This window comes from Dama dama, chromosome 12 (genome assembly GCF_033118175.1).
Source record: "Dama dama isolate Ldn47 chromosome 12, ASM3311817v1, whole genome shotgun sequence".
Lineage (NCBI taxonomy): Eukaryota > Metazoa > Chordata > Mammalia > Artiodactyla > Cervidae > Dama > Dama dama.
Window position 1 is genome coordinate 30,861,392 of NC_083692.1, and position 20,120 is coordinate 30,881,511.

The 20,120-nt window shown below is 41.2% G+C and overlaps 1 protein-coding gene and 1 pseudogene across 1 annotated transcript in view; both read right to left on the reverse strand.

Moving 5' to 3' along the window:
- Window positions 1–427: 427 nt before the first annotated feature.
- The window catches only part of PCNX4 (pecanex 4), a 99,139-nt gene continuing 79,446 nt past the window's right edge, over window positions 428–20,120 (reverse strand). The window contains exon 13 of the mRNA XM_061156942.1: window positions 428–489. Within this exon, the coding sequence (XP_061012925.1) occupies window positions 451–489 (39 nt within the window). The 3' untranslated portion in view covers window positions 428–450. The remainder of the gene's footprint in view (window positions 490–20,120) is intronic.
- On the reverse strand, window positions 1,682–2,601 carry LOC133066156 (large ribosomal subunit protein eL6-like; annotated as a pseudogene).

Consider the following 20,120-nt stretch of genomic DNA (forward strand, 5'->3'; position numbering starts at 1 on the left):
TAAGACTTAGAACTTGACAACTTCCTCTAATGTACAAAGATAGTTCAAAAGATGCTGGTGGCCACAGACAAAATATGTCTCACCTTCCATAACTACCAGCATTAGATAATTAAATTGCTTTTGGTAATCAGTTATAAAATAGTTCTTTTTTCATTTATTGGATTACTTATTAAATTTCCTTTCAAGTTTCTATATACCAATTTTATATCCATTCACATAAACTATCTATGCACCTTCATCTTTTAGAACCTGTGAATATATTTATTAATATATTTGTCATGGATGTGTAGGAACTTTTATAGGCAATAGTGATTAATCCTTCTTGTCAGTGTTTTCATCTTTCAACATCTAAATATCTCAATCACTTCTATGCAGGGCGAAGGGCAGGTAGACTCAGCTTATTTGGTCTCTGTGCCTTTTTATTGCCATGATATTTAGTCTAATAAACAGCTAGTCTCTTGATACATGTCCAGAGAATTCCAAGTAACTCTAGAAAGAGAAGAAAAAATGAATAAAAAAATCACAAGTATTTGTTTTAAGCCTTTGCACATTTCATGGATCTAGTTATTCTAGGAGGGATGAGAACACTGTGCGTTTAAGTAACTGAGATGGATTCTAATCATATCCCAGGTGGTATTTTTTGAACAAAACAGACTTTACCTTGACATTTTTCTCCCATCTTCATCACGGATTGATGAAACAAAGAAAATTATATTTATATTTGTTCTTTATGTCTCATCTTTCATCCAAAGGATCATTAGTTTACAAACATTGACCTCAAGTTGAACCCAAGATTCTACACTCTATAAGTAATCATTTTACATATGGGAGGAACAGCTAAATCATTTTATTAAGCTTATAAACACTTTATCAACAGAGGCAGAAATTGTCTCTTTCTCAATTTTGATCCCTTACTATTACTATCTCATATGACCTTTATACAGAATTATACAACAGCCACATCACATCCTCAAAAGCCAGGGCATTACACAGCATTCTTTGGGGCCCTGGAACATTATCTTTTCTCCTCTACCAATAAAAGTACAAAAGGTGCAGGTTACCTCATAGACCACTGGACAAATGCCTAAATCTTTCTGGATTAGACCTGCCCATGTTTTCTGACACATGTGGACTTGGCCCTACTAGTGCTGCCCATGATTGGGAATGTCTCTGGAAGGACTTTGTCGGATGAATGGCATTTTCCACTATGTGGTGAACTGTGTGCTCCCATGGATAGTAAAAGTAAATCCAGCCGACGGGACTGCATTTCAGAGAAGGGTGGTAGAGGGACGAGCAACCAACCACAAATATCTAAAGCACCAAATTCCATTGCAAAGGTGACATCTTGCACATCCTTGGTTCTGTTTCCATGGTAGTGAGGGTTGCTTAGAATATTTAAAGGCAATTTAAATGCATTTAGGCCACAGCTTACAAGAGGATCAGCTTAGGAAAATCAGAAGTGAGTAAACATTAACTGCTAGTAAAAATAAGCAGTATGAAAAACACACTTATCTTGCTTTTTATTTAGTAAAAAATAAAAACATTTTCAACATCTGGAAACTTATGTTTGCTTCTAACTTGGGTTTAGGATGACTCATTTCAGACAGTACCACAATTGCCATATGCTGGAATACAGAAATTTGAGGCTGCTTATTTTTTTTTTTTTTTTTTAATGGACAAGTTATTTAATTAGGTTCTTTGCAAGAAGTTCAGAATACTACTTTGTGAGGGTAAATTCCATTTGTGAGAGCAAACACAGAGCGGAGGTAGCCCTGGAGCTGAGGGACAGCTTTGATTCTTCGCAGAATTTGTGAGTCCACAGCTTTCTGATCAACCTTGCGCTGCTCTGTGATCTCGTATTTCTCTCTCTCTGTGTCGAAGATCTCACCCTCTTGGTGTCTCGGCTTACGCAGCTTCTTCTTCTTGAAGTAAGTGTCAGTGAGATGTTCTGGGATTTTCACACCACTGATATCGATTTTGGTGGAGGTGGCAATGACAAATTTCTGGTGTGTTCTACACAGAGGAACTCGATTGAGGGATAGAGGCCCAGTCACAAGTAGCAAGCCACTGCCCAGCTGCTTCAGGAAAATGACCCTCTTGCCTCTGTGGCGCCCCGTGAGGATGATGAGAACGGTCCCAGGAGTGATGCTGGCGTGCAGCTTCCTCCTACTTACTGAACGGTTTCTTGCCGTGACTCAACAGTTTCCGAGGCACATCTTCAGTAGGGTAATACCTAGGCATTTTGCGGAGTTTGACCACCCGGGTACCACCATTCTTGTCGCCACCAACTGGTTTTGTGACAGTAGCAAGAACCCGAACCTTCTTTTTCTTTTCGACCTTGGATTTAGCTGCTGAATACTTTCTCTTGTACAGGGCCTTTCTGGAGTACATGGCTGATCGGGAATATCTGCCAATTCCTCTGACCAGGACAGGGTTTCGGCTGCAGTGGGGCTTCCCCTTCTTAACTTTCTTCACCACTTTCACCTTTTTAGCCTTGTTGACAGCATCAGCCTTCTTGGCTTCAGGTTTTTTCTCCTTAGTATCTGGCTTCTCAGCCTTTTCACCCGCCATCTTGCAAGATGGGAAAGAGCGAGGCTGCTTATTTTTTAAATTTAATTTTTAAGCACAGAACTATTAACTTACATTACCATTTGCCCCAGGGCCAGCCTCAGGAGTGCACAGACCAGATACAGGAAGTATCTCCTGTACTGAAAATACAACTCCTCACTGATATGTCAGTGTTGGAGCTTCATTTCTTTAAGCTCTGATAACTTCTTAGCCTCTCATAGTCTCTGTAGAATTCAAAGATCTCTCTGAGAAGAAGCTTAGACTGGCACCTTCAAACATTACCAGTTGTCATCTGCTAACACCCTGGTAGGAAGCTGGAAAGGGGGCTCAAGATGAACATAGAAAAAGGAAGAAGGGATTGAAAGAAGGAAGTGCAGTAGGAGAGACAAAACGCCTATTTCTGAATTTTTCCTGTAGGGTATTGCCTGATTGTAATAATGGAACCAAAGCCTCATGTTGCCTTTTATAATTTTATTTTATAATTTATTTTTATAATTTTATAATTAATAATGTTTATTTTATAATTTTTTCTAACAAATATTTTCATAGCACTTGCAGATGTAAGACACTATTCTTTACACTATGCACTTTACAAATATTTGCTCATTTATTTCTCATAACCACTTTAGGAAATAGGCATTTTTATGATCTCAGTTGGAGAGATGAGGAAACAGACACACATAGGCTGAGGTGAGGGTACAAGGGTCTTCCAGAGCCAGGAAGTGGCAGAACTGAGCTTCTGGATCCAGGTCCAGATCTGGCTCCAGCATCCCTGCTCTTGACTGTTCCACTCTGCTTGTATACAAACTATGAATGGTTTCAACTTGGTAAGGGATGCAGATGAGGAGAGAGGTCAGGTTAATGGTGACAGCTAACTCCCAGAACTCTGCTCCCAGGTGGAGGAAATACAATAATGTCCAGGTGGAGACTATATAATAATGTCTACAGAGGATACAGGAGATCCAAGTCCTGGAATTTGATCCCTTCCTCTGCTTTGTGTAACGTTTTGAGAGCAACTCTCTGCCTCTGTATTCATCTGTGAATGGAGATTTTGACTTTGATTGGATAAGAATTTTAATTTTAATATAAAAGAGAGGGTGAACCCTCCCCAGGGGGCAGGTGGGCATTAGCATGAGGACCTGTGAAGGAAACTTCACTTTTCATTCCTTTGAAAGCAGAGAATAGTGGAATACGGGACTCAGAGTATTTTGTGGAATCTGAAACTCTTCTCTGGGACTGGGTATCATGGGAATTTTCTTGGCCTGTGCTGTAAAGGTAGCATGATCCTCTCTCTATGAAGGATGTGGGTTATTCACTATTTCCAACAGTACAATTGCTTCATTATGCCCACACCCACGTTTTTCTGTTTACAGCCAAAGAAAAGGCCCATTGTTGATGCCAAATCAGCACCTGAAAACAAATGTATCATAATTCGCCTAAAACCTCTTAGACTCTTCTGTGGAGCAGTATATTTTATTTGAAACTGAAAAGCCATTTTCAATCATCCCTTATTTAAGAAAATGGTGTTAAATCTTTCCAGGGTATTAAAATACCTAGATCTTTAAAGGTATTCAAGCTTTAAAGATATTGCAAACAATCCTCCACTACCCTCAAAATTGTGTTTTCCTTTAATAATGTTATGTGTTTTTGCATATTAGTAGTTTATCCACAGAAGCCTGGGTTTCTAGCATTTGAGAGCTGCAGAGGGCTGAAGTGGTTGTCAGCCATCATTCAGAGACAGTTGAATTCCAAAGCCTCAGTGAAGAGTGGTTTTGGTCCCTGAGGGGACATTTCCGTGGCTGTAAACGGAAAACTGGTGCTCGAATGCTGTTTCCGGCATCTAGTGGGCTAAGGCCAGAGATGCTGCTAAATATGAACAGTTCCCTGAACAGCTGAGGAATGCCGTGAGAAGCTCCCCTACAAAAAGAATTATAGGGACCCAAATGTTAATCGTGCAGGGATGAAGAAATCCTGCAATAAAGATGTTCAAAACATTATTTGTAGGACTTTTTACATAAGCCCTCCATTCTATGCTGCTTGCCTTACAAACCTCCTTTATACATAGACAGTCAGTCCATCTTGGAGCTTATTAGCTCATAAGGGTGCCCACAGACCTCTGTGTTCAGAGGATCAGAGAAGGTCTATTTCAGGGCTTCAGGTTCCAAATAAGATTAAAAACAGTTCTGTAAGCTAGTCCAAGAATCTAACCATTTATAACTTAGAAAAAGTATTTGTTAAGTCCTAGTCTTGAAATGAACTTTTAGAAGGTACCTGTTTGAAAACTGGGTGCTGCCTCGATGGCATTCCTTGGTTCAGGTTGTTGGGAAAATAGAAGTGTTTGCATTGTTTAACTTTATGTGCTTTAGCTCCTGGAACTACTAGGAATGAGTCTCTGCTAGTAAGATCTCTGAAGGTGAAGAATCATGGGATGGGGTAAGATGATGGACTTTGGAACCAGTGTCATCACTTTTGGATATGTGGTCTTCCTGGCTCTAATCCTCAGGATACTCATCTGAAGGTACCAATTTTTACAGACCTGCTTTTTTGTTTTTCCTCTTTATTGTTTATTTGGCTGCACTGGGTCTTAGTTGTGGCATATGAACTCTTACTTGAGGCATGGGGGATCTAGTTTCCTAACCAGGGATGGAACCTGGGCCCCCTGCATCGGGAAGATGGAGTCTTAGCCACTGGACCACGAGGGAAGTCCTTTACAGACTTGCTTGAATATGAAATGATTTATCCAAATCATGCGCTCCAATATCTGGCACATAGCAGATGTTCATTTAATGCTAATTCTCTTCTCCCCACCTATTTTTCTTAGGGAGAACTCTTCCCTTCCTCTCCTCACTCATAAAAAAATGAGACATCCATGCTTTTGGAAGCACTGAGAAGGGAGTTTCCAGCCTTTCTTCCATCTGTTATCATCTTCTCCAAGGGAGGGGAAAAGATACATCTGATTGGTGAGATTTGAGGAAAGGATATATAATAGGGTCCCATGAGTCCACGTGGAGCTTTTGTGCAAATGAGACCAAGGTCCCACTCTGGATGGACACAGCCATCTAAACAAAGGGCTCACCAAGCAGATGGCATCTTTATTCAACACAGATTCAAGCTAGCATGCCCAGCTTAGCTAGCAGAATGTGAGATGGATTTCAGCATCACTGCCTTCCTCAGCTGGCACCAACAACTTGTACTAATACATGCATTCTCAGTTTTAGAACTGGCCTCCCTGCAAAAAGCATACATTTCCCTCTGCCCTGGATTCTATGGGAAAGCACCTGGGTCAAGGCCGATGGACAAGATTCTGGAAGCAGACTCCCTCTACTCTGCACATGATAGACATGAGGCAGATGACCACTTCCCCTGTGGGATGATGTCTTCTCTTGTCTGACTTCCAGAGTCTAGAAATCTAAACTTGGGGGAGGAATAGGAAGCCTGATCCTGGCTTGTGGGTTCCCGTGACATTCTCCATCTGAATCCTAACTCTGTTGCTCCATAAGGGAAAGAGGTACCATTCTGACAGCTCCAAGAACATATTTATTAATCCTTACCTCTATTCATTTATTCCACAAAAGTTTTTTGGCATATTCACGTGGCAAGTACAATGTTAGTACCTGGGAGTAAAACTTTGAATGACACAATCTCTAAGAGTACTCACAGCCCAGTGGAAAAGAGAAACAAGTCACAACATATTAAAATCTATTCTCTAATAGACATATCTATGGGAACATGGGACCAGATCAAGAACTTAACTTAGCTTGAGAGGATCAGAGAAATCCAGGCTTTTTCCCAGGAGAGGTAACATCTACTGAGTCTTGAAGGCAGAGGATATTTTTTTAATGTATATTTATTTGTGTATTTTTGGCTGTGCAGAGTCTTCGTTGTTGCATGGGCTTGTCTCTAGTTGCAGAGAGCCTGGGATACTCTAATTGTGGTGCTCTGGCTTCTCATTGCGGCAGCTTCTCTCACTGCGGTGGGCTCTAGGACACGTGGGCTTCAGTAGTTGCGGCACATGGCTTCCGGGGTCTAGAGCACAGGCTCAATGCTTGTAGCATGTGGGCCTAGCTGTTCAGTGGCATGTGGAATATTCCTGGACCAGGGATGGAATTTGTGTCTCCTGCATTGGCAGGCAGATTCTTTACCACTGAGCCTCCAGAGAAACTGACAGAGGAGTTTTATAATATACACGTGGAAGTGAGAAAGAATATAGCACCTAGGGTGATATTCCAGTGTTTGATTTGGACAACTAGGTGAATAGCAGTAGCAGTAATTAGGGAAGAAGACATAGAGGGAGAAGAATTTTAGACATTTTGCTTTGAAGTGATGACCTGTGTGTCACCCAGAGTTGTCTAGTAACCTGGTTACTAAAAGAATTTGGAGGAAGAGGGACAAGGGAAAACCATAGTTTTATTGAAAACCAAATATATGCCAGATACTAAGTGATTTACATGCTTTATTTCATTTAAATTTCCTCACACTCTATGATTTATGTCTTATTATCTCCACCTTGCAGATAAGGAAAACAAGGTCTTTCTCAAAGCCACATAATGGCAGAGCTGGAATTTGAATCCAGGTTTTTTAGGCTAAAGCGATGATCCTTCCAGGATTTGAGACTGCTTCTGGGAGAGATGATGGGGGTCAGGGTTGTAGGGTCTCGTTTGGGATCTTGAACCCAGAAATGATAGCTTATTCTGGTTTCCATTTGTCTTATTAAGGCTGTATCCAGATGTTCTTGTTGGGATAATTTAGGCATATATTGTAATTTACATTAGGTATTCTTTTCTTTTTCCTTTTTTCCCCCTTGTAAGAACTATTCATGTGGTAGCCTCTTTTAATTACTATTTTTTTTATAAGTCTGAATTTGGACTCGGTATCAGTTGTTTTTCATGCTGTTACTATGTTGGATACAGCAGTTTACTGGCTGACTCCCAATCAACCATAATTTAACCTGTTTTGGTAGAAGTGTAACATTTTCACAGCAGGAAAACTGATCATTATAGTTGACCAAGCTCACAACTTAAATTTTGTCTCAAGAAGATACAAAGTTAATCTCATGAGCTAGAATTAGTGTACACATTATAAGAACTGCAGCTGGTGATGTCACAAAGAAAGCATTTACTTGAGTTTATTTTTGAGAAATAGATGGGGATACAGTGGAAACAGTGTCAGACTTTATTTTTTTGGGCTCCAAAATCACTGCAGATGGTGATTGCAGCCATGAAATTAAAAGACGCTTACTCCTTGGAAGGAAAGTTATGACCAACCTAGACGGCATATTAAAAAGCAGAGACATTACTTTGCCAACAAAGGTCCATCTAGTCAAGGCTATGATTTTTCCAGTAATCATGTATGGATGTGAGAATTGGACTGTGAAGAAGGCTGAGTGCCGAAAAATTGATGCTTTTGAACTGTGGTGTTAGAGAAGACTCTTGAGAGTCCCTTGGACTGCAAGGAGATCCAACCAGTCCATCCTAAAGGAGATCAGTCCTGGATGTTCATTGGAAGGACTGATGCTGAAGCTGAAACTCCAGTACTTTGGCCACCTCATGCGAAGAGTTGACTCATTGGAAAAGACCCTGATGATGGGAGGGATTGGGGGCAGGAGGAGGAGGGGACGACAGAGGATGAGATGGCTGGATGGCATCACCGACTCGATGGGCATGAGTTTGAGTCAACTCCGGGAGTTGGTGATAGACAGGGAGGCTTGGCGTGCTGCAATTCATGGGGTCGCAAAGAGTCGGACATGACTGAGCGACTGAACTGAACTGAACTGAAAGTAGGAAACCAGTACTCATTTACTCTGACGAGAACTGGCTCTCATCCTCTGGCACTCTATCTGTCTCTGTCTCCCTGTCTCTCTCTGTTTCTCTCCCTCATCTCTACCTCTGTCTTTCTGTCTGACTCTTTCTCTTTGATGTTAATGCATTGGAATTCATTTTTTAAACTTTCAATTCTCAAAATTAGAAAAGGAAGCCCCCCTTTTGAGAAACATATTATCTGACCATATTAATAAGCATGGAGGAATATCCAGACAGCCTGAACATCTTGGTTTCCCTGCATCTTTCTCTGAAATTCAGTGGTGGGGGAGGGAGGCTGGGCGGGAGAAAGAAATCAAAAGATTCTATTTAAACTAATCCACCTGCAATGCGGGAGATCTGGGTTCCATCCCTGGATTGGGAATATCCCCTGGAGGAGGGCATGGCAACCCACTCCAGTGTTCTTGCATGAAGAATCTCCATGGACAGAAGAGCCTGGTGAGCTCCAGTCCATGGGGTCTCAGAGTCAGACACGACTGAGCAAGTAAGCAGAGGATACAGTTGAGTAGTAAACACAGATTATCCAGTAGAGGGCGGTGCCGACTTATTCATGGATACCTTCAACAGAAGACACTAAATGTAATAATGAAAGCCTTTTTTTTTTTTTTTTTTTAAAGGAATTCCCTGATAGACTATAGGTAATTTTACCTCAGATGCTGAAAGGTTGCTGCTGGATCACACAAAGACGCCGGGATTCTTGGCCTCCGGAGAAGAAGAATTCAATCTGGGGCCAGAGATGAGGCTTGATCTCTCAGAGTTTTTGTGTAATAAAGTCTTATTAAAATATAAAGGAGATAGAGAAAGCTTCTGACATAGACATCAGAAGAGGGTAGAAAGAGTACCCCCCCCCCCAAAAAAAAAGAAAGAGTACCCTCTTGCTAGTGTTAGCAATGAAGTTATATACTCTCCAATGAATGCAAAGAATGTCTGGAGGTTGTAAAGACCTCACCAGACCTACTCCCATAATTTACATTTTAACATAACAGGATTAGCCAGAAGGTTTAATCCAGAGACTGTGCTCAGGCAGGATACATTATTGTTATATAATCCTAAGGAATGTAGAGGAAAGAAAAATAAAGTTTGTCCTTCCTTCCTCCTTGAGTATTCCAGACCCCTCTCTCCTTGGGCACCCCTGGATTTCTTATCAACCTGCCTAGGAAATGACTCTCTCAATGCACTGAATTCAGCAAAAATGCTTCTGTTGGAAAGAAAAAGTGTGGTCATCAGCTTTACCCTCTGAATACCCTGGTTTCTGGGCTACCTCAGCCCAGGTTTGCTATGACCAGTGCATTCTCTTGGCAAAACTCTGTTAGCCTTTGACCTACTTCGTTTTGTAGTCCAAGGCCAAATTTGCCTGTTACTCCAGGTATACTCTTGACCTCCTACTTTTGCATTCCAGTCCCCTCTAAAGAAAAGGATATCTTTTTTTGGTGTTAGTTCTAGAAGGTCTTGTAGGTCTTCACAGAACTGTTGAAATTCAGCTTCTGCAGTATTACTGGTTGGGGCATAGACTTGGATTACTGTGATATTGAATGGTTTGCTTTGGAAACGAACAGAGATCATTCTGTTGTTTTTGAGACTGCATCCAAGTACTGCATGTTAGACTCTTTTGTTGACTATGATGGCTACTCCATTTCTTCTAAGGGATTTTTGCCCACAGTAGTAGATATAATGGTCATCTGAGTTAAATTCACCCATTCCAGTTCATTATAGTTCCCTGATTCCTAAAATGTCGATGTTCACTCTTGCCATCTCCTGTTTGACCACTTCCAATTTGCCTTGATTCATGGACCTAACATCCAGGTTCCTATGCAATACTGTTCTTCACAGCATTGGGCTTTACTACCATCACCAGTCACATCCACAACTGGGTATTGTTTTTGCTGTGGATCTGTCTCTTTATTCTTTCTGGAGTTATTCCTCCACTGATCTCCAGTAGCATATTGGGCACCTACCAACCTGGGGAGTTCATCTTTCAGTGTCTAATCTGTTTGCCTTTTCATGGGGTTCTCAAGGCAAGAATACTGAAGTGGTTTGCCATTCCCTTCTTCAGTGGACGGCATTTTGTCAGAACTCTCCACCATGACTCATCTGTCTCGGGTGGCCCTACATGGCACGGCTCATAGTTTCATTGAGTTAGGCAAGGCTGTCATCCATGTGATCAGTTTGATTAGTTTTCTATGACTGTGGTTTCATTCTGTTGGCCCTCCATGGAGAAGGATAAGAAGCTTATGGAAGCTTCCTGATGGGAGAGACTTCCTGAGGGGGAAACTGGGTCTTATTCTGATGGGCTGGGCCATGCTCAGCAAATCTTTAATCCAATTTTCTGTTGATGGGTGGGGCTGTGCTCCTTCCCTGTTGTTTGACCCAAGGCCAAATTATGGTGATAGTAATGAAGATAATGGCAACCTCCTTCAGAAGATCCCATGCACTACTGCACTGAGTGCCCCCGACCCTGCAGGAGGCCACTGCTGACCCATGCCTCTGCTGGAGACTCCTGGACACTCAGGGGCAAGTCTGGGTCAGTCTCTTGTGGGGTCACTGCTCCTTTCTCCTGGGTCTTGGTGTGCACAAGGTTTTGTTTGTGCCCTCCAAGAGTGTGTTTCCCCAGTCCTGTGTAAGTTCTGGCAGTTCTATTGTGGGGTTAATGGTAACCTCCAAAAGGGCTTATGTCACATCCAGGTCTACTGCACCCAGAGCCCCTGCTCCTGCGGCAGACCGCTGCTGACCTGCACCTCCACTGGAGATACTCAGATACAGTTCTGGCTTAGTCTCTGTGGGGTCTCTGGATCCTAGTGTGCACAAGGCTTCCTTGAGCCCTCCAAGTGCCTCTGGCGGGTACAGGTTTTGATTCTAAACGTGATTTCACCCCTCCTACCATCTTGCTGGGGCTTCTTCTTTGCCCTTGGATGTGGGGTATCTTTATTTGGTGGGATCCAACATTCTCCTGTTATGGTTGTTCAGCAGCGAGTTGTAATTTTGGAGTTCTCACAGGAGAAGATGAGCACACGTCCTTCTATACCACCATCCTCATCCAGTGTATATTTACATACATTTGTAAATGACTCTTTAAAAAATTCCAGCCACATTGTGTTTTAAGAATCATGCCTAATATATACGGACACAGGATGGCTTGCCAATACCCTAGCATGGAGGATCGCGCCTGCCCGTGAACACCCTCTTTCAACAACACAAGAGAAGACTCTGCACACGGACATGACCAGGTGGTCAATACTGAAATCAGACTGATCATACTCTTTGCAGCCAAAGATGGAGAAGCTCTATACAGTCAGCAAAAACAAGACTGGGAGCTGAGTGTGGCTCGGTTCATGAACTCCTTATTGCCAAATTCAGACTTAAATTGAAGAAAGTAGGGAAAACCGCTAGACCATTCAGGTATGACCTAAATCAAATCCCTGATGATTATACAGTGGAAGTGACAAGTAGATTCAAGGGATTAGACCTGATAGACAGAGTGCTTGAAGAACTATGGACGAAGGTTCATGACACTGTACAGGAGGCAGTGATCAAGAACATCCCCAAGAAAAGGAAATGCAAAAGGGCAAAATGGTTGTCTGAGGAGGCCTTACAAATAGCTGTGAAAAGAAGAGAAGCTAAAGGCAAAGGAGAAAAGGAAAGATATATTCATCTGAATGCAGAGTTCCAAAGAATAGCAAGGAGAGATAAGAAAGCCTTTCTCAGTGATTAATGCAAAGAAATAGAGGAAAACAATAGAATGGGAAAGACTAGAGATCTCTTCAAGAAAATTTAAGATACCAAGGGAACATTTCACACTAAGATGGGCACAATAAAGGACAGAAATGGTATGAACTTAACAGAAGCAGAAGATATTAAGAAAAGGTGGCAAGAATACACAGAAGAACTATACAAAAAGTATCTTCACGACCCAGATAACCATCATGGTGTGATCACTCACCTAGAGCCAGACATCCTGGAATGCAAAGTCAAGTGGGCCTTAGGAAGCATCACTACAAACAAAGCTAGTGGAGGTGATGGAATTCCAGTTTCCTGAATTTCAAATCCTGAAAGATGATGCTGTGAAAGTGCTGCCCTCAATATGACAGCAAATTTGGAAAAATCAGCAGCAGCCATTGGACTGGAAAAAGTCAGTTTTCATTTCAATGCCTAAGAAAGGCAATACCAAAGAATGTTCAAACTACCACACAATTGCACTCATCTCACATGCTACCAAAGTAATGCTCAAAATTCTCCAAGCCAGCCTTCAACATTATGTGAACCATGAACTTCTAGATGTTCAAGCTGGATTTAGAAAAGGCAGAGTAACCAGAGATCAAATTGCCAACATCCACTGGATCATCAAAAAAGCAAGAGAGTTCCAGAAAAACATCTACTTCTGCTTTGTTGACTACACCAAAGCTTTCGACTGTGTGGATCACAACAAACTGTGGAAAATTCTGAAAGAGATGGGAATACCAGACCACCTGACCTGCCTCCTGAGAAATCTGTATTCAGGTCAAGAAGCAACAGTTAGAACTGGACATGGAACAACAGACTGGTTCCAAATAGGACAAGGAGTACATCAAGGCTGTATGTTGTCACCCTGCTTATTTAACTTATATGCAGAGTACATCATGCGAAATGCCAGGCTGGATGAAGCACAAGCTGGAATCAAGATTGCCGGGAGAAATATCAATAACCTTAGATATGCAGATGACACCACACTTATGGCAGAAAGCAAAGAACTAAAGAGCCTCTTAATGAAAGTGAAAGAGGAGAGTGAACCAGTTGGTTTAAAACTCAACATTCAGAAAACTAAGATCATGGCATCTGGTCCCATCACTTCATGGCAAATAGATGGGGAAACAATGGAAACAGTGAGAGACTTCCAAAATCACTGCAGATGGTGATTGCAGCCATGAAATTAAAAGATGCTTGCTCCTTGGGAAAAAAAGCTATGACCAACCTAGTCAGCGTATTAAAAAACAGAGACATTACTTTGCCAACAAAGTCCATCTAGTCAAAGCTATGGCTTTTCCAGTAGGTCATGTATGGATGTGAGAGTTGGACTATAAAGAAAGCTAAGCACCGAAGAACAGATGCTTTTGAACTGTGGTGTTGAAGAAAACTCTTGAGAGTCCCTTAGACTGCAAGGAGATCCAACCAGTCCATCCTAAAGGAGATCAGTCCTGGGTGTTCATTGGAAGGACTGATGCTGAAGCTGAAACTCCAATACTTTAGCCATCTGATGCGAAAAACTGACTCATTGGAAAAGACCCTGATGCTGGGAGGGATTGGGAGCAGGAGGAGAAGGGGATGACAGAGGATGAGATGGTTGGCTGGCATCACTGACTCGATGGACATGAGTTTGAGTATGAACAGGGAAGCCTGGCATGCTGCAGTCTACGGGGTCACAAAGAGCTGGACACAGCTGGACTCAGCCCAGGTACTAATGAAAAGGTACATTTTGACTGTTGAGCCTAGACTAATGTGGTGTAGACACCATGTTTCCCCATCCCTGACCCCACCCTAGTCCCAGCCCCCAATAGTGTCCCTTCATAGACTTTGGCTGGGGACCTGTGCTGGGCAAGATGTTTCAGGGAAGCAATGGTACCTGATGTCTTTAACTGGTCCTCAGGCTAGATTCCAGTTTCTCTGGAGAGAAGGATTTGAGGCTGATAGGATCTGGCAGACTTAAAGGCTAGCTTTGTGAGACTGAGCACAGAGAACAGTACATAAGGCATGGGGGAGGGAGGAAATGTTTTCCTTCCTTCTTCAGGAAACCAGGGACAGTCTTGCAACCTACAGATAGAAACCTTGGAAACAGAAGCCTGGATACCAAACTTGATGTTCTTGTAATGGTGAGTGGAAGCACTGAGGTTTCTACAATTCATCCTGCAAGCATCATTTAAGGACAAGTGGGAATAGAGGTAAAAGATTAGGGCAGATTAGTGGTGGTTGTGCTGACACTCTGCTTTGTGGGTCCATGTGAATCTCTTTCTTTGGGACACCCAACTTTAGGTGAGAGATACCTTCTTTTGGGGGATTAGTGTGTCATCATATTTTTAACAAGTTGAGATATAATTATATTAGTTTCAGATGTTGTTGTTCAGACGCTAAGTCGTGTGCAACTCTTTGTGACCCCATGGACTGCAGGATGGAGTTTGCTCAAATTCATGTCTATTGAGTCAGTGATGCTATCTAACCATCTCATACTCTGCCCCCCTCTTCTTTTGCTTTCAGTCTTTCCTGCATCACGGTCTTTTCCAATGAGTCGGATGTTTGCATCAAGTGGCCAAAGTATTGGAGCTGGAGCTTCAGCTTCATCATCAGTCCTTCCAATAAATATTCAGGGTTGGTTTCCTTTAGGATTGACTGGTTTGATCTCCTTGCTGTCCAATGGACTCTCAAGGTCTTCTCCAGGACTGCAATTCAAAAGCATCAATTCTTCAGCACTCAGCCTTATTTATGATCCACTTCTATAAGTTAATATTTGTATATATTGCAAAATGATCACCACAATAAATCTACATACATCCATCACCACACAATTACAATTTTTCTTCTTATGACAAGAGCTTTAAAGATCAATGGTCTTAGCAACTTATAAATATACAAATATAACAGTATTACTAACTATAGTCTCCATACAGTATACTCCATCTTCATGACTTATTTATTTTATAAGTGGAAGTTTCTATTTTTGACTATTTACTGCCTGCTTCTGGTGACTACCAGTCAGCTCTCTGTATCTGAGTTTGCTTTTTGTTTTCTTTTTATTTTAGATTCCACGTATAAGTGAGATCATAGAGTATTTGTCTTTCTTTATCTGATTGGTTTCACTTATCATAACACCCTTAATTTCCATCCATATTATTGCAAATGGCAGGATTTCCTTCTTTTGTATGGCTGAATAATGTTCAATTGCATTCCATCTTTTATATATATATATATATATATATACACACACACACACACACACACACATATATATATACTGCTGCTGCTAAGTCACTTCAGTCGTGTCTGACTCTGTGCGACCCCATAGACAGCAGCCCACCAGTCTCTGCTGTCCCTGGGATTTCCCAGGCAAGAACACTGGAGTGGGTTGCCATTTCCTTCTCCAATGCATGAAAGTGAAAAGTGAAAGTGAAGTCACTCAGTCGTGTCTGACTCTTCGCAACCCCATGGACTGCAGCCTACCAGGCTCCTCTGTCCATGGGATTCTCCAGGCAAGAGTACTGGAGTGGGCTGCCATTGCCTTCTCTGATATATATATATATTCAACTACAAATTTCACTTGCCAAGAGCATTGCCAGCTAAACAACAACAAGGGCATTTGCCATCTGCCTTCTCAGAGATTTAATCCTGTCTTGCTGCAGCTGCTGACCTTCAGCCACTGAGGGGAATTTGGGGTGGAGAGTGAGGCAGTCTGTGCTCCAGGGAAACTGGTGGAACAGGACTGCTGCTGTATATAATAGTTTGCATCTGCTAATCCCAAACTCCCACACTTTGCCTGCCCTGTCCTTGGCAACCACAAACCTGCTCTCTGTGTCTGTGAATCTGTTTCTGTTTCATAGATATGTTCATTTGTTTTGTAGTTTAGAGTCCACATATAAGTGATATCATATGGTATTTTTCTTTCTCTTTCTGATTTACTTCACTGAGTTTGATTATCTCTAGGTCCATTCATGTTGTTGCTTCCATTCTTTTTAATGGCTGAGTAATGTTTCATTGAATAAAGATGTGGCATATATATATATATATATATATATATATATATATATGCCACCATATTCTTTATTCATTCATCTGTAGATGGACATTCAGGTTGTTTCCTTGTCTTGGCTATTGCAAGTAGTGCTGCAGTGAACATAGGGGTGCATGTACCTTTTTAATTATAGTTTTGTCTGGGTATATGTCCAGGAGTGGATATGCTGGATCTTATGGCAACTTTATTTTTAGTTTCTTTTTAGGAATATCCAAACTGTTCTCCACAGTGGCTGTATCAATTTACATTCCCGTGAACTGTGTGTGAAGGTTCCCTTTTCTCTGACTCTTCTCCAGAACTTATTGTTTATGAATTGTTTGATGATAGCTATTCTGACTGGTAGGAGGTGATATTATAGTTTTGATTTGCAGTCCTCTAATAATTAGTGATGTTGAACATTTTTTCCTGTGACTCTTGGCCATCTGCATGTTTTCTTTGGAGAAATATCCATTTAGGTCTTCTGTCCATTTTTTGGATTGGGTTGCTTGTTTTGATGATATTAAGCCACAAGATCTTTTTGTAAATTTTGGAGACTAACTAATCTTTTGTCAGTCACATTGTTTGCAAATATTTTCTCCCATTCTATGGACTGTCTTTTTGTTGTGTTTATGGTTTTCTTGGCTGTGCAAAAGTTTTTGAATTTAATTAGGTCCCATTTGTTTACCTTTGCTTTTATTTCCATTACTCTGGGAGACAGATTGAAAAAGATCCACTTTCTTTTCATCTCTAGTTCCATGGAATACCCTTTTCCATCCCCCCACTTTCAGTTTGTATGTGTCCCTAGGTTTGAAGTGGGTCTTCTGTAGACAGTATATATACAGGTCTTGCTTTTGTATCCATTCAGATAGTCTATGTTGTTTGGTTGGAGAATTTAATCCATTTACACTTAAGGTAACTATCATTATGCATGGTCCTATTGTCATTTTCTTAATTGTTTTGGGTTTATTTTGTACATTTTTGATATACAAATTCTTAACTGGTTTGGATTTGTTTTGTATATTTTAACCTCTTATCAGAGATGGGGTTTGTAAATATTTTCTCCCATTCCATAGGTTGACTTTTTATTTTTTCAATGGTTTCCTTTGCCATATAGCCTTTTAGTTTGATGCCATCTCATTTGTCTATATTTGCTTTTGTTTCCTGTACTTTTGGTGTCATATCTAAAAAAAAATTGTCAAATCCATCCTTTTACTTTTAATCTACTGTATCTTTAAATTTAGTGAGTTTCTTATAGATAACATTTAACTGATTCTTGTTTTTTGATCTCCTCTGACAATCTGTGACTTTTAAAAAATTTATTTTTAATTGGAGGATAATTGCTTTATAATATTGTGTTGGTTTCTGCCATGCATCAACATGAATCAGCCATAGGCATACATATGTCCCTCCCTGTAAGCCTCCCTCCCATCTTCCACACCATCCTACCCCTCTAAGTAGTCACAGGGCACCTGATTTGAGCTCCCTGCATCATACAGCAAATTCCCCCTAGCTATCTATTTTACACATGGAAGTGTATACCAGAAGCAGATATAGATGCCATAAAGAACGAGAATTACAGAGCAGTATCATTAACAAACAAGATGCAAATATCCTCAATCTGTGACTTTTAATTTTTGTTTTTAGATCACTGAAAGTGCTTACTGATATAATTGGATTAATATCCACCATATCTGTTCCTGTTTATTGTCTTACTGTTAGTAACAAAAACTTGTACTTTCCCCCTAAATTTTGTCTTCCACACCATTTCTGCCTTTTTTAACTAAGCATTTTATATGAGTCTTTTTTCCCTCTGTGACAGTTAATTTTATGTATCAACTTTACTGGGCTAAAGGGCATGTCTACATAGCTCATAAAACATTATTTCTAGGCGTGTCTGTAAGGGTGTTTCTGGAAGAGATTGCATTTGAATAAGTAGACTTAGTAAGGATCACTCTCTCCTATATGAGTAGGCATCATCCAATCCATTGAAGGCCTAACAGAACAAAAAAGTAGAGGAAGGGTGACTTTGCTCTCTACTTGAGCTGAGACATCCATCTTCTCCTGTTCTCAGTGCTCTTGGGCATTTGGACTTGGATGCGGACTTACACCATCTGCTCCTCTGGTTTTCAGGCCTCTGGCGAAGACTGAATTATACCACTGGCTTTCATGGTTCTCCAGTTTGCAGCTGGCAGATCATGGGAATTCTTGGTTTCCATTTGCATGAGCCAATTCTCATAATAAATTTTCTGTTACACACACACATCTCATTGGCTGTTTCTCTGGAGAACTGCCTAATTCCCTCTCCTTTATTAGCTTGTCAATTATATGACTTAAAAAAAAAGTAGTTGCCCTAGAATTTGCAATACACATTTATAATCAATCCAAGTCTACTTTCAAATAACACTGTACTGTAGGGCAAACACCTTATAACTACAAAATATTCCTACTTTGCTTTAAAATGATTATAGATTCATAGGAAGTTGAAAAAAATGAAACAGACAGGTTCTGTATATAACCCTTCATCAACCCATTTTTCCCTACTGGTAACATTTTACGTAATTTCAGAACAATAACTGAGCCAGCAAACTGATATTTGTACAATCCAGGGACCTTATTCAGATTTCACCAGCTTAACATATATGCAAGTGTGTATGTGTGTTCAGGCATGCATATGTAGTTCTATACAATTTTACTACATGTGTATATTTGAGTAACCAGCACCACTGACTAAATCATTTACTGAGATATGTAAAAAGAAGTTTGAAATGAGGCATTCAATGAGAGAGAGAGAGAGTGAAAGAGAAAGAGAAACAGAGAGAGAGGGAACCAACCATATGGTGAACTTTTCATGTTTCAGAGACTCAAGATAATGTTGAAATCAGCTAACTAAAGAAACAGTTATGCACTGATATGCAGAACAACACATGGCCAGCAATGCAGTGAGAAGTCCTTATTGAGGAATCCCATGAGATTATTAAAGAGAAGGAGGCAACTTATATAAGAGATGCAAGACTCTTCAGGTAAGATGTTGTCTGCCTGTAGAATATAAGGATCCTGAACAGTACCCAATGCTTGTACATGCAATCTTTAATCCAATTTTCTGTTGATGGGAGGGGCTGTTTTCCCTCCCTGTTATTTGACCTGAGGCCAAACTATGGTGGAGATAATGAAGATAATGGCAACTCCCTTCAAAAGGTCCCATGCACACACTGCTGCACTCAGTGCCCCCAATCCTGCAGCAGGCAACCACCAACCCACACCTCCACCAGAGACTCCTGGACACTCACAGGGAAGTCTGGGTCAGTCTCTTGTGGGGTAACTGCTCCTTTCTCCTGGATCCTGGTGTGCACAAGGTTTTATTTGTGCCCTCCAAGAGTCTGTTTCCCCAGGTCTGTGTAAGCTTTCACATCTCCGTTGTGATATTAATGGCAACCTCCTCCAAAAGGGCTTATGCCATACCCAGGTTTACTGCACCCAGAGCCCCTGCCCCTGCAGCAGTCCACTGCTGACCCATACCTCCACAGGAGACACTCAAACATAATTCTGTCTAACTCTCTGTGGGGTCTCTGGGTCCTGGTGTGCACAGGTTTGTTTGAGCCCTCTGAGTGTCTCTGGCAGGTATGGGATTTGAATCTAAAACCAATTTTGTCCCTCCTACCATCTTGCTGGGGCTTCTTCTTTGCCCTTGGACATGGGGTATCTTCAAGAAAATTAGAGAAACCAGGGGAACATTTCATGCAAAGATGGGCAGAATAAAGGACAGAAATGGTATGGACCTAACAGAAGCAGAAGACATTAAGAAGAGGTGGTAAGAATACACAGAACTGTACAAAAAGGATCTTAATGACCCAGATAATCATAACAGTATGATCACTCACCTAGAGCCCATCATCCTGGAATGCAAAGTCAAGTGGGCCTTAGGAAGCATCACTATGAACAAAGCTAGTGGAGGTGATGGAATTCCAGTTGAGCTACATCAAATCCTAAAAGATGATGCTGTGAAAGTG